General features: G+C 56.2%; 4 protein-coding genes across 4 annotated transcripts; 1 reads left to right on the forward strand and 3 right to left on the reverse strand.

The window, feature by feature from the left end:
* Window positions 1-261: 261 nt before the first annotated feature.
* On the reverse strand, window positions 262-960 carry ISF_08242 (hypothetical protein; the record flags this gene model as incomplete). Its single annotated transcript, XM_018851845.1, has 1 exon — window positions 262-960. One exon carries the CDS (start codon window positions 958-960, stop codon window positions 262-264), a length of 699 nt encoding a protein of 232 aa, XP_018700927.1.
* Window positions 961-1,492: 532 nt separating this feature from the next.
* ISF_08243 (Acyl-CoA oxidase) lies at window positions 1,493-3,774 on the reverse strand (the record flags this gene model as incomplete). The annotated part of the gene is made up of 7 exons (XM_018851846.1): window positions 1,493-1,649; window positions 1,697-1,832; window positions 1,878-2,018; window positions 2,069-2,150; window positions 2,200-2,640; window positions 2,685-2,922; window positions 2,987-3,774. The coding sequence occupies 7 exons, from the start codon at window positions 3,772-3,774 to the stop codon at window positions 1,493-1,495; spliced, it is 1,983 nt and encodes a 660-aa protein (XP_018700928.1).
* A 2,095-nt stretch (window positions 3,775-5,869) lies between these two features.
* Window positions 5,870-6,769, reverse strand: ISF_08244 (hypothetical protein; the record flags this gene model as incomplete). Its single annotated transcript, XM_018851847.1, has 2 exons — window positions 5,870-6,579; window positions 6,631-6,769. The coding sequence occupies 2 exons, from the start codon at window positions 6,767-6,769 to the stop codon at window positions 5,870-5,872; spliced, it is 849 nt and encodes a 282-aa protein (XP_018700929.1).
* Window positions 6,770-12,821: 6,052 nt separating this feature from the next.
* Window positions 12,822-14,628, forward strand: ISF_08245 (MFS transporter; the record flags this gene model as incomplete). Its single annotated transcript, XM_018851848.1, has 4 exons — window positions 12,822-13,261; window positions 13,315-13,415; window positions 13,463-13,632; window positions 13,690-14,628. 4 exons carry the CDS (start codon window positions 12,822-12,824, stop codon window positions 14,626-14,628), a joined length of 1,650 nt encoding a protein of 549 aa, XP_018700930.1.
* Between the last annotated feature and the right edge of the window lie 34 nt (window positions 14,629-14,662).

Raw genomic sequence — 14,662 nt, forward strand, 5'->3', positions numbered from 1 at the left:
TACGTGGGATGAAGACGAGAAGCCCGTGTTAATGGAACGCTGTCATGCCAAAGCTTATGCGGGCCACATTGCAGTACACCTTACCGAGCTGTTTTCTGATGCATCTATTATCTGGTGTATTATCTGGTGTATGATCTGGTGAGAGAAGTAAAGTAGTTACTTTGAAATAGTTCTATGTCACGAGCCATAATCTATCATCACCATAAAACAGTAGAGAGCAGATCCCAACAGTGTACATGAACCAAGTGACGTTAGTGATCATCACTTCTCTTCCATCGTCGACTCAATTGTCGCAGTTGCTGAAGTTTCCGTAATTGCCGCCGCTGCCGCCGCCGTCTCCGTCGGCCACGGCTCAACCGTCAACTTGTCCCATATCCCCCTCCACCGCGCCGTCTTCTTGTCGTAGCTCTCCTTGCTCCCCAGCACCGCGTTCGGCCTCGCCACCACGTTGAACAAGTCCGACAGCCCCCTCGGCGCGTACACCGACCACTCACGGCCATCCTCCCCGCCCAGCCGGACGCCGACCATGGCGCTCGTCGAGATCCACGAGTCGATGCCGCCCTCGACGCTCGCGTGCGGCGGGCAGGGCGTGCCGTGCTTGGCCCCGTACCAGAGGTGCACGCGCGCCTGGTTGCGCACCTCGACGTCGATTCCCGGCATGTCGGCGAACAGCGCCCGCGCGGCGCGGATGTGCGCGTCCTCGGCGTCCCAGGAGAGGTCGGACGCGTCGTGGTAGACGACGTCGTAGTCGGCGATGCCGGCGGAGGGCGGGAGGTGGGAGGCGTAGTTCCAGACCGTCTGCGAGACGGCGCCGCCGGCGAGGTACCAGTTGGGGAGGCCGAGCGTGGCGACGCGCTCGAGGACGGTGATGAGGGTGGTGTTGGTGGACAGGACCTGGCGGAGGCAGAGGAGCTGCTGGCCGAGGGGCAGCTGCGCGGGGTTGGGGCTCGATGTCGCCATTGCGTGAATGGAGGTGTGCTTCTGGGAATGAAGCTCTTTAGAGACGCAGGTTGTCGATGGGAGATGAATGGCCGAGTGTTGGCGGAAGCATGTCGTGAGAATCCTGTGCGGGGTAGTGAAGTACATCACCAGATGCAAGGCAGAGCATTCACGATGGGCTCGATCCGCCGCTAGTAGAGATTGAAATGTTTTAAACTACGCATAATTAAGCGAGACTCGCTTTTATCTTGATGCAATTCTCTGAGTTGCTTGGAAGTGCTGTTGCTTTAGACACAAAACATAGACACGGACACACAGGCACACCAAACACGGACTACCAAGGACGTAGATCGACACCCGACACCGGACACCAGACATAAACAACAGATACAAATCGCTAAACACACTAGACACTAGATACTAGACACATTGCTCCTAAATACCCTCGTTGGCAGCATCCCAAACGACTAGTTAGACACCACTGGCGGAACGATATTAAGAGAATCAGTATCTACGACTTTTAATAACATGATACAATTATACTGAGGGAGGCCTATAGCTTAGGCAAAAGAGGTTCCCGCTCGCCGCTTCCCTTGACTATCTCATCGTCCCTCCAGTCGTTGTTGAAAACAACATCATTAAGCGGATTCTGCCTATGCGCGCGGTTGAAGAGATCCTCATACACGTTGCCATCGTAGCGACCAAGCGCGCTGAAACTAGTTAGTCTTGCGAATAGCAAAAAATAGGGTTGACCTACCTGTCCAGGAGATAGTCGGGAATCATCCACGAGTCGACGAGCTTGACGGCGTGCGGCCGGATGCGCGCCAGCAGCGTCTGGATCCGATCGGGCAGGGCATCCAGATCCGCGGCAGACGCGGCGCCGCATCGGAGGACTGGCCGGTCAGCATGCGTCTCCAAGTTTGGTGGCATCTACTTACACTCGTAGCTCTCGGCTTGGATGTTGGTGTAGGCAAACAGCCGGTAGAGATCGAACACGACGTCCTTGGTCTCGCGAGGCAGGTCGTCGTCGGAGGCAAGGCTGCCGAGGAAGGACCGAACCATGATGGATTGCGAGTGTGCTAGGTTTGTCAGCGCGGGCATGAAAAGTAACATCCAATGAACACCATACCGTGGCTTAGCTTGTGAAACTGGATCAGAAGATCATTGTGCCTCTTCTCGTCGATGACTCGCGCCCGGTATGCGTCGTATGTCTACCCACGTCAGCACTAGCAACGCAATGTTCCGTCCTTGGAGACATACCATGGAAGCCGCTCGCCACTCGAAGCTCTTCTGGATATCAGAGTCGCTGTTCAAGAGGTAAAGCTCCCTGCCCTTGTCCTTGCGGTCCAGAAACGCCTTCAACTGCGCGTCCGTCTCGTCCGTCACCTTGCCCCCTACCACCGCCGCCATCCTCTTGATCAGGAACGCCGCCGTCTGCTGCGTGATCATCCAGTTGTCGCCCTCCAGGATGGGCTTCGCCTGGTAGTCGCGCTGCATCTCCACCAGCCCACTGCCCGCACCGTACCCGTGCCCGCCCATCGCCCTCCGGCACGCCTCGATGCCCGCGTTCGTCACCTCCGTGCTCAGGCTCTTCAGCCCCGACGACCACGCGTGCAGCGCCGCCAGCCCCGAGAGGTCCCCCCGCGCCTCCACCGCCGCGCGCGTCCGCGCGTAGCCGCGCCGCATCGCCCGCCCCGTGTGCTGCACGGGAGCAGCCGCAGCTGCACGGTCGGGTAGTCGAGCACCTGCAGCTCCGGCGAGCCGGCGTCGCGCGAGTCCTTGTCGCGGAACTGCTGCCGCACCGCGCAGTACCGCACGGCGACGGTGACGGCGCGCGCGAGGAAAGTGCCGGCCTCCTCGACGAGCACGGTCCGGATCGAGGTCATGGTGCCGTAGGCGAGCGCCGCGTTGGGCGACCTGGTGAAGACGCCGGTCTCCGGGTCGAGCTGGACGTAGCGCGACAGCAGCGCAGAGTGGGGGATCCTAGCGGCAGGGTTAGCAACCGGGCGTGTTCTGTCTGTCTGCGTCTCACCCGGGGTGCAGTTACCTGAACTGGCTGAACAGCATGTAGCCATTGTCCATGGACGCGAAGCCAACCTTGACGCCAATGTCGCCGATGACCACGCCCTCCAGCGGCAGATGCGTCTCGGCGTCCCGGATCCGCGCGATGAACGCCTGCGGCCCGTGCGAGACGTACCCGCCCGCGCGCTCCGGGTCCGGCACCATCAGCTGGGCCATCAGCACCGCGTGGTCCGCCGTGCGCCCCAGCGACCCGTTCCACCACTTGGCCGCCGTCAGCGTCGGGCTGTGCACCACAAACTCCCTGGTCTTCGGGTCCCAGCGGGCCTCGAGCTCGACGCCGCGGACGTTGGACCCGTGGCCGAGCTCCGTCTGCGCGTACGTGCCGACCACGTCCCACGCATCCACGCGCGGCATCCACAGCGCGCGCTGCGCGTCGCTCGCCTGCTCCGCCACCGTCGTCCGGAACATGCCCACGTGCAGCCGGAACGGGATCTGCTCGCCGAGGAGGTAGGCGGCCATGTGGTAGTCGTCCACGTCCCAGCGGTGCCGCGCCTGCAGACGCCGCAGGAGCTTGCCGCGCGCGAGCCCGAGGCGGTACCGCTCGGGGCGGGAGAGCTGCTGCTGCGCGGACTTGGAGAGGAGCGGCTCGCGCTCCATGGCGGCGAGCACGCGCGCCTGCCGCTCGAGGAAGCCCGTGTCGGCGAAGATGTGCCGGCTGAGCGCGGCGACGTCGACGGGCGACTGAAGGCGCTCCCGGGCCAGGAGCGAGGCGCCGCTGGGCTCCTTGGGCTTGAGGTTGTCGGGGAAGGACATGCCGGCCTCTGGATGGGTGAGGTTTGGTGATGGAAGCGCAGAGAGAGTAGAGAGGCCGTTGAATTCGATGAACTGGCGATGCGCGATGTGTGGTTTATAAGAGATGGGTTGCTTGGCGTGGGGAGGGTGCCGGTGGCCGGCGTCGGAAGTGCGGGACGCCACGCGGGCGATTTGCCGAGGCACGGATTTGACGGGGCCAGAACCCGCGGAGGCATAACACAATTGATGGAGAGTACAGAAATGACAAGATATAGAAACAGGGTTTACGAGATATTTAATAGAGCGCAAGATACAATTTAAAAAAAGACGCAGCAAGTATGATAGTTGTTAGTTGCCGAACTTCGGGAATAGGCAGTTTTGGCGCGTGCATCACCCCCTCACAATCTGCTGGTGTTCCACGGAGACTGGCCAGCGTATCCAATGCTATCGGAACGAGGGCTCCGATATTGAATGTCGCAAGGCTGATAATGATTCTTGCAAGAAACACATAGAAATATGATGGAATTATGAGAACTAGAACTCCGCGACACTAGATACGTACACTTCTCTAGCCTGCATTGCTGTCACCCAGTCTGAGGTTCCTTAGAATCGACTGTCCAAACCGAGCTCGGAGGTGAAGCCGGGCGCGCAGTGCTGACGGACGAAGCGGTCAAAGTCGCCGGCGAGGTACGGCTCGAGCACGGCGTTGACCGTGGGCGTGGGTGAGTGGCATCATGTTTAAATTTGGATCGTGGGTATGCTAAAGATGTGGTGAAGTTGCCTTGCTCCTTTGGTGGCGGCCGGCTGCTAGAGGACGGCGGAGCACGCCTTGAGTAGATTGACAGTCCATCGCCATTCTGGTACTTGGCCGGCTCTCAGCGGGGAAGCTATCACGTACTGGATGACAAATGACCTAGATCTAGATAAACTACATCTGAAAGATCTTGTTAGATCTTGTTACTGCATCCTAAGTGTAGCTAAATACAGCGCTGGTTGTTACTCTTGTTGCGATTATAAAATCCCAGCGCGCGTAGCTCGGACGAATCGGGCGAACTAGGATCGTGGTATTTTGATGCATACCAAGTAAAGTTAAAATAATCTCGACTGAATGTACATCCGAGTTACCTCCACGAGACCACACGTGCACGCGCAGGTGAATTGGTCAGCTCGGAGACATGTTGCTGCAGCCCCTGTCGGGCGAGCTTTGCATGAGTGAGGCAAAGGCGACAAAGCAAAATGGAACATGGCGGCCCAGGCATCAACAAGTAGACTTGAGCACGCAAGGGGCCTGATGAGCGGGTATAGGCATCACAGAAGCTGCAGCTGCCCGAGACAGCCTGATACCGTGTAGAGAAGGGACGGCTGCTCGGAGGGCTGCGGTCAGCTCTCTAGCGCCTTTGAGCTTCATGAGAACGACATGACAGCTTCCTGACAGACCCCTGAATCAGACCACATCGAGGCCCTCAGAGTACTTCACCAAGCCACAATTTAAAAGCGGCGGCGGCGGCGGCGGTTGAGATGTCGACCCACCGCCATCTCCTATCTCACCTCATCCCGTTCTCTGCCCCTTTTGGCAGAATGCATGCAAAACTTTGCATTTTGAGTCAAGGTGGCAAACAGATTTTGTTACGTTTGACACGGTTGACACGGTTGGCACGTTTGACACGCTGTCACTGCATATGCGTACATGTAGGGGGTGATGGTTCTGATGCAAACTGCTCAATTAGACAACTGCTAAAAACAAGGCTCCGGAGGCGTATGCGGTGGAGAGGTGGAGGAACATGTCTTAAATGCACGTCACGACCGGCTGCTGTCGATTCTAGATGTGGACATATATATTCAAGAAACTGCTGGCTGGTGCCGGGCCAACTATGAACAAAGCACCATGCTATGTACTTTTGGTGGCGGATCTATATGGACGGTATCGCGAACCGGATCAAGGCCAGACAAGGGTGAAACAAACAACGCCATGCAAAACGGTCTATATGCGGACCTCTAAGCAAAAAGACATGCCCAAGCTGTTGCCAGCTGTGGGATGATGCACACACTGTAAGCCCAGCATGGCAAGAGAAAAGATAAAACGTCATACTTCGTCTCGTGCAGATGTGGCTTGCCTTCAAGATATGGCCAATCGAAAGAGGGCAAGCAATGTGACGAGGCCGAGGGCGAGCCAGATGAAGCAGCGAACCAGCACATTGTACGTCTGCGCCCAGTTGCGCGCCTTAGAGCGAGCCACAAAGTTGACGTTGTCGTTGACGTTGGGGAACGGCGATTCCTTGGGCACGGGGACGTCGAGGAACTCGCACAGTGGCTCCCAGCCGTCGGTGACGCGGAACTCGAGCAGGTTTTCCTTAGGCACGAGGCTGCGGACCTCGGCGTAGTGGCGCTCAAAGATGGCCTTGCCGCGGTTGGGGAAGTCGCCCTCGAAGAAGGTGTCGAAGAACTTCTTGAGCATGGGGTAGTACTGGCCGGCGGCCCAGTCAAAGTACGACAACCAGCGCAGGTGGCGGTCGGTGACGCGCCAGTAGACCGTCTTCATCGTCGAGGCGTGCCACGAGTGTACATCGCGGTTCGTGAGGACGACCTTGGCCTCGGGGTAGGCCTCGATGAGCTCCTTGGCAAATGCGATGCTGGGCCAGTCGCAGACAGCCTGGCAGTGGCCGAGAAGCTGATCCCACTCGGTGCGTGTGAATTGGCGGCCCTTGCCATCGTATTTGGCCGTCAGCGCGTCCATCCACATGAGGGCGTCGGTGGGATTCTCGATGGAGCAGTTCATCATGTGATATGTGTCAACGTAGCCGAGTCGCTTCATGGCAGCGCGCATGGCTGTGGTTGTCAGTTGTGTTGTAGGTTGGGCAACGGACGTCAATTACATACAGGCAGTGCCGGTTCGGCCCAATCCGAGAATAAGCACTCGCATGGGAACGATGCGCCGGCAGTTGCGGCGATCAATATCAGTATCATTGGTGAAGATGTCGGTTGACGGCCGAGGTTTGTACTGGGCTGAAAAGGACATTCTGACGGCGGTAGAGATAGACTTTGCCGAAATGAGGTCGTTGTCGTGTGCGGTAAGGAAAGACGGCGGTTAGCGTTGTAGTCCTGGCGATGCAGAGGATATAAGACTAGCAGCAATGCCCGTGGATATGCAGAGACAAAGTATAACACTAAGTTAACTCGTCTGGGCAAGTAGATGGGATGGTTTCTGAGACAGCAACTTCCAAGACACAGGGCTAACCGCTAGGAGAAGATGGAAATGACAGAAAAGCAAGTAGCTGAGAAATTCAGACGAGCAAAAACAATTGTCGAGGTACGAGTCAAGGGAGAAACGAGGAAGGGGGGGCCGTGGATATTAAAGCTTCGGGGCGTGGCTGATGGTTGGAACGGTGGGCAACGGTCCATTGGCAGCGACCGATCCCCAAAGGCAATGCCGTCCATGACTTGAAGCGTTTTACCTACTCTGGCCTTCGCTCCTAATCGGCCCCAGGAGATGGCCCGGAGGCGTCAGGGACTAGGCCTGTAGGAAGCGGCGTGGAAGCGGGAGCACCACAGTGGCAGTACAGTGCCAAAATCTATGGAGCCATTTAGTACTTGGTGCTACCAGTAATCCGAGAACCACAACTGACCCACCAGAGCCATGGCATTTTATTTGCACTTTGGCGGAGGTGTGGTGGATCTGAGTGAGCTTGAACCGATACGGAGCCACGGCGTCAGTAAGTCTTCGGCCCCGGTGAGCGGCAAGTAGTAGGGCGAAACGGATTCGAGGTAACTAGGTGGTGGTGATCGTATGTTGAGCGTACAACCCGGCGCGCGATGTTTGCCGACTCCTGTGTTTCTTCCTTTGCGTAATGCTCATGATCATGTCGCATGGCTGCTGCTGCGGAGGTGACGCACGCTCGTCAGACGACACATCCAAGGTTGACGGCTGTGCGCGACAGCGTACAAAGAGCGGCGAAGCCGTCAGTCAGTGAGCTCCCCTCAGGTCAGCCGCCTGCGGCTCGGCGTTGGGTAGTGCGGCATGGGTGGGTGATTCGGTCGGGGCGAAGTTCATCGGCCAACGGGCGTCTCCTTTTGCCTTGATGTACTACGTAGTATAGCAGAAAGTGGTCGTCTAGCAAAGCAGCAGGCATGTTAGTATGGGTTCTCGCAATTCTGGTGCAACAACAGACCATGCATTTTGGGAGACGAGGGGGTGCAGACGTAGCGCCGCGGATCTGCGCGTGGGAAGCCAAGCCTGAGGAATGGTCCATAGTTCGTTAGTAGTGTGGAGGGGGCCGCTCGCAGGGCAGAGATGGCAAGATGCCCAAGATGAAGGGGAGGATGAGATATACGTACATAACTGAGAGGAGTGGCTGAGATTCAGATTTATGGGAGAGTGAAGATGCGTTTTTGCTTGCGTTTGCTCGTGTTTGTTTTTGTCGGCAGCTGGCAGCCGGGGGCCGGTGCAGGCAGTTGCAAACCTGAGGTATCTTACAAGATCATGCCCTTCAGAGGTACCTGCAGGCTGGGAAGGTGAGGCTGTTTTAATTTCGCCACGACGTAACCTATTATAGCATTATGCATTGAGTTATATCAATCCAAGAGTTAAAAAATAGCTAGTTTTACATGGCCCGTTATAGGGCAAGTACAGAAAGCATAGTGGACTGCGCCGTAAAAGTCGCCGTCTGTCTCTTTCCTGTACCTGGGTAAAATGTACATCTAAGCAAAGCGCTGGCGAGCTGCCATTCGTTTGCCGCTCGGAAGTAGGTACCAAGCCGTTGAAGGCCAGGCACCATGACGATACCATCTTGTATGTAACAAGCATTCATATTCCAGCTGCCACATCACCAGCATCCTCACCTTGACAACAACTCTGCCCAACGCCATTCTGTCATCAAGCCACCACCATCATAAATCCTCCCGATGGCGCCGCCCAAACAGTAACCTGCACACGTTACTGGTCAGTATTATTGGTCGTCACACCACCTTTCCTGCTTTGCTTCCTGCGCAAAGGTTTACTGAAATTATCCAGCAGGCACCCGTTAAGAAGCACGCATTATTACTCAATCCCACGCGTCTCAGTCTCATGCGGTCGTCGGAAGGACAACGGCTCAACAAACGAGCGAAAAATTCGAGACCTCGATTTTTCAAATTTATTCCCCAGATTTGGCCTTGACGGAGTTCTCCGTATAGGCCCATCTACCAACAACCTGGTATCGGTCCATGGAGCAAACTCTATCCAATGTCTCCGTGGACGAATATGCCTCGGCTTGTGATTGCCATCCTTCCCTAGACTTGGGTAAGCAAACGCGGTCCATTGACTCGGCCCTAACCGTCATCCGGTATCCGTCATCCGTCATCTGTCTTGCAATCTTTCTGCCCGTGCGCCAACCTTTTCGTCTCTATTGCTAACTTATTGTTAGTTTATCGACAAGTACAGAGTAGACGGGGACTGGGCTCGTGAGTGGTGTCCCGAGGTTCCACTAAGATGCACTGCAACACTACGGATCCGTACATTGCTGCTCATGACGTTGGGGAGACCCAAACTCTAATTTGACTCGCGTGTCTGGCTGATGACTTGCAGCGTACCGTGTAGGGGAGCATGGATGGAAGCGTCTATTCCCATACCTACATGCACACGCGCGACAACCTTCGTAAAGATTTGCGAATGGGTCTCCATTTGCCTGAGACTAAGCAGTGTGAGCTAGCACAACAAGATCTTTATACACCTCACCCTGTCACCCGCTGACTTATTAAGCCGTTTCCATTTTAGGCACCGAAATCCTGAATCCCATAGATACGACCTCGTTGACAAGCATCCTGGAAACCCCCACGCAGAACCACCGGGCCGCATCGGTTGCTAATCAAACTATCAATACGAATTAACGTTGCCGCTTTCTCAATGTACCAATGCGGATGAATTCGGAATGCCTCAATGTACCGGACCGTGCGGTGCATGGTCTAATCGTCTCACCGCGCCCGGCTAGTTGTATTACATCAGCCCGGCCCGGTGAGCGTGCCCTGCCCTACAGCATCGCTGTTGTCAAGGTGCTTATACGGAGGTAACCAGGAAGTGTCTTACGCTCCCGACGGGAAGTAATACTGGCGCAATTTACCCAACGGGCTGGGAAATTTCAGGCTGTGTTTTCTGCCGCTTGACCCGACCTGCATCGCCTGCTGCGCCTTCCGAAGTAGCCACCTTGCATGTATGATGACGAGACGGTGCAGTTCAGAAGTGTTGTGGCTTTTTTCTTACATCAAAACCTGCAGATTCCTACTTGTATACGTTGCTGTAGGGCGGCTGTCATGTCAGCGGACCCAGCCCTGTAGCGTGCCGACGTTACACCACAGTCGGGCTTCACCGTTCCCCGGACTGATGCAACCGGAAGCAAGTGGCCTAAGAGGTGAGACTTTTGCAAATGAGCTGCAGATCTGCCTAGTCAACAAAGCGCACCTGCACCTGCACCTGCATGGGGCAGTCCCTTGACAGTATCGCCGCGGGGGACGACGGAAAGGAATACATCTATATACGGTAATGAGCCCTTGGCCGATAATCAGAGTCTAGGATGCGGTTGCATAAACTAATTCCACAGGAACCGTTTAGAAAGCTGGGTGAAAGACGTGTCATTGATACTGCCTTCGCAAAAATGACTTGAACAGACAGCGTAATGACGTTGTTTGAGACCGTTGCACTATTACTGTCCTACCGCCATTTCTAACGTTTTCGTGGCCACGCATGATGTGGCTATATTCGGGTACTGATTCAGCTTTAAGCCATTGACGGCATGACTTGTCAACCTGTAAGAATGATGACGGACAAAAATTAAGCGGAAACTTCTTTAGCCGCACCATATCATCTGGTGTGAGGCCACTCGGTGTTAGTGACGGGTAGCCACATTTCACCTGAGAAAGGAGGAGACGCAAACTTGACAAGGAGATGAACGCTGCTAATTCTCTGTTAGGCCTCTTCTCTGCCGAACTTGGACTTTGCGCTCTGTTGATCGTGCAACAACATGATGCCAATATCACGGCGGATACAAGTCCGGTGTATTACTCGACTGCGACGCCACATCTTTGCTAGTGGTTGTCGACACAAGGCACAAGGGCTTCCGATTAATGCGCCCAATCCCAGGGTCTCGTAGCCGGAAGCCTGGAAGGGGAAGGATTCAAAAATTTATACCCAGCCAGGCAAGTTGGCCGATAATGCCCGCTTATTTAATGTCAGAGAGGTTGCTGATGGAAACGCTGGCTCATAAACTAGCTGCCAAAGCTGAGGGCTAGTTGGCAGGACATTCCTACTCGGGCTATGAGAGCGCCACTCACCATTTGGTTCATGCACATGTAGTAATGGACAACTCACCAGGACCAATGCGACAGAAGCCACCGAGGGCCACACGCCACATTTGTTGGAAATTTTCTAGAACAAGCATTGTCTTGGGAGCAGACGTGTTTCACAGGCCAAACATACATGGATTCTTTGGGCTTTGCAAGCAGACACCGCCGCCGAAGCGCCGTGATCTGCAGTCTGCCTGACTGTGACGGTGTCACCAACACCCAAGTGCGGAAATACAGCCGAGACTCCGGTTTACGGTTGTCGTCTCATTGACGATCAAAGAACGAACAGCGAGCTCGACACCTCCAAGTACGGGACGTACAGGACATCACCCGTGATTCGTATCGGCTGAACTGCTCGACGTTTGCGCTGGCACACACCACTGTCATTGTTACCTGCCCAGGTGGGTTACAGGCCCTGTCTCTCGGTCTCTCGCGTCCCACAGCAGGGAGCTATCGTCGCCCTCTCCGTGGCGCCAAACACTAAAAACTTCCATGTTTCCTCCACGCCCATGGGCCATGATGGGAGCGAGGTGTACAGTACGAGCGGACACTATGAGGGGGCCACTACAGGAAGCATGTCTTTTTCCTTGAGCGAATTTGGAGCGTCAGCCACACCGGAGTTCGCCAACGTTTGGCCGCCAAATCGAGGTTGCCAAGCTGGGCGGCGCAGCTCTCACACTTGCTAACTACCTAACTAGTTAGTACTTGCACTTGCTGGCTCTTGACTCGCCACCTAAGGTCACTGGGCAAGCGAGCAGCTGAGAATCAGGGACCGTGCGATCGGGCGCCTTCTTCTTGTTCTGCTTGACCTTTGCCCGTTTTCAAGGTAACCCTACCAGAAAACAATAGTCTGCTGACTAGCGAAATAAGCTCTTTGTTCAAAAGCTCTCCGTGTACGGATACTTCAACGGATAAAAGCAGCAGCAGTAGCACCACGTTTCTTCTGTTTTTGCTTAAGGGTGCGCCATTACGTATACTCTCATTTGCGAGAACCGCCGCGAATTCTGTCTAACCACCTGTCTCCTTCAAATGGCGTCGCGCCATTCACCAACCCAGCGTCTCGGAAAGCGCAATTGTAATGGGGACGCAGGGTAGCCTGGCGACCTGGGAGCTTGGCTCGGTACATATGTGAGCTCCACGATGGGCGGCTGATCCTTGCCTTCATGGGACTTGTCGACATGGGGGGAGTCTATTATGGGTGGCTGCAGTGCACCAACCTGTGTGTGCCGACTATGTACGACCCAACGATTCTGGACTGGCGTCTTGGCTGCCAGAAGCGGCCGCCCAAAGATTGATTCAGGGAAACTTTGAGGACGCACGTCCCCACAAGGTTCAGCTCTTTCCGAGCGAGTTTTTACAGTTAACACTAACTAGGTAAACATCGGAGAAGTAACCTCAGCCCGAGGCTCAAAGTCTCTCGTCAGCAAGATGATGCAGGCAGACTGTAAAAATTCGGCTACGTCACCAAGACGAGTGACGTCTTGCTGTTGCATCACTACGATCCGAAACCCACACCTGTTGGCACGTATGGACAACTCTTGTCCGAAACTCGGATCCGATTGACTGTTTTCTTGTTCGGAATTCTTCTCGCTCTTTGATCTGTCAACCGCTACGGAGTTCATACATGACTTGAGCCAATCTCTCCGATCCACGCCTGGTCTGGGCACGGCGCAGCGCCACACTCGCAACTGGAGCCGGTAAACTATCGAACCGGCAGACCCTGTGTGGCCTTGACAGCTTCGCAACGTTTCGACATCATGTCTTTAAACGGCGTTGCAGACGATGTCGAGAAGCATTCGTCGCGGCCGAAGCCGGGCCCGGTGTCGTGGCTTTCGCTGCCGCGCAAGGACCAGCTTCTCATCCTGTTCCTCTGCCGGCTCGTCGATTTTTTGCAAGTCGCCTCGATGCAGGCCTACGTCTTCTACCAGCTCAAGTACATGGACGGCTCGCTCTCGGATGCCAGCGTCTCCCGACAGGCCGGCCTGCTACAGGCGTGTTTCACGGGCGCACAGGTGATGACGGCGATGCTCTGGGGAAAGGCCGCCGACGCGCACTGGTGCGGTCGCAAATTGGTGGTCGCTGTCGGCTTGGCCGGCACGGCGCTGAGTTGTCTGGGCTATGGATTCGCGACGACGTTTTTCTGGGCGGCGTTCTGGAGAGCATTTGGCGGTGCTGTGAATGGCACCGTGGGAGTCATGTAAGATGCCTGTGGCCGCGATCCCATTTGCATGCTAACAAACGTGATACAAGTCGCACAATGATTTCCGAAATTATCAAAGAAAAGAAATTTCAATCGCGAGCGTTCCTCATCCTTCCTATGAGCTTTAATGTCGCTGGAATCTTGGGTCCATGTATGTGCGCGCCAGGGTTTTCTCATATTGCGACTAACAATGGACAGTCTTGGGCGGCATGCTTGCCTCGGCCGGCACCACGCTGCCCGGCATCTTTGCACCTGGAGCGATTCTCGGCTTTGGATGGATTCAAAAGTATCCTTATGCGCTGCCAAGTCTCATGAATGTGTTTGCGCTTTCTCTCGTCACTGCCATTGTGATGCTCTTTCTCGAAGAGGTAGGTCGCCATTCCGCAAAGGGCTATTATGCCATCCCTCACACTAACATGCACCAGACGTCGTCTTCTCGGCGCCATCTCCACGATCCAAGCCTTGCGGCTGGTCAACGTATAAAGCAGATGCTCTTCGGCACCAAGCCGAATGCTGGCTACTCGCGCGTCATGGATGGCGAATCCTGCGCGTTGGATGATATGTCCGACACGCAGACTGTCACGGCGTATGAGGCACCACGTCGGACGCCGCGCCGTCTCCCCTTCTCCCGCATCTGGACTTCTAATGTCATCTTTACGCTTGTCACCACTGCCTTTTACGACTTTCACCTCGGCGCTTTTGGCAACATTTGGTCGCTGTTCCTTTCCACGCCGCGCTACGCCGCCCCGGAATCCTCCCCCACGGCAGCCGCCAACAAGCGCAGCCTCCCGCTGCTCTTCACCGGCGGCCTGGGCATGCCGGCCTCCACCGTTGGCATTGCCACCTCGATCCTCGGCGTTATCGGCATGGGCCTGCAGCTGACGCTGTACCCACCCGTGCAGGCACGCCTCGGCACGATGCGCTCCTTTCGCTGGTTCCTGCCGCTCTTCCCTGTATGCTACCTGCTGGTGCCGTACCTCGCCATCCTGCCGTCGTCGGCGGACAGCCCTGCAGCCTCCGGCCCGCTCGTCTGGCTCGGAATCGTCGTGGTGCTGCTCCTCGCCGTGACGGCGCGCACCTTCACGCTGCCGGCCAGCATCATCCTGCTCAACAACTGCAGCCCGCACCCGAGCGTGCTCGGCACCGTGCACGGGCTCGGGCAGAGCGTCTCGGCGGGGTTTCGCACCGTCGGGCCGGTCGTTGGCGGCTGGTGGTACGGGTACGGCCTCGACATTGGCATGGTCGCCTGGGGATGGTGGGGCGTCGCCGGCGTCGCGGCCGTCGGGTGTCTCACGGCCCTGGGCATGTACGAGGGCAGCGGCCACGAGGTCCGGCTAGAAGGGGAGGAGGAGGAGCAAGAGTAGTAGATATGGATGTTGGGGAGGTTCAACGCCTACG

This window comes from Cordyceps fumosorosea (genome assembly GCF_001636725.1).
Source record: "Cordyceps fumosorosea ARSEF 2679 chromosome Unknown scaffold_28, whole genome shotgun sequence".
NCBI lineage: Eukaryota > Fungi > Ascomycota > Sordariomycetes > Hypocreales > Cordycipitaceae > Cordyceps > Cordyceps fumosorosea.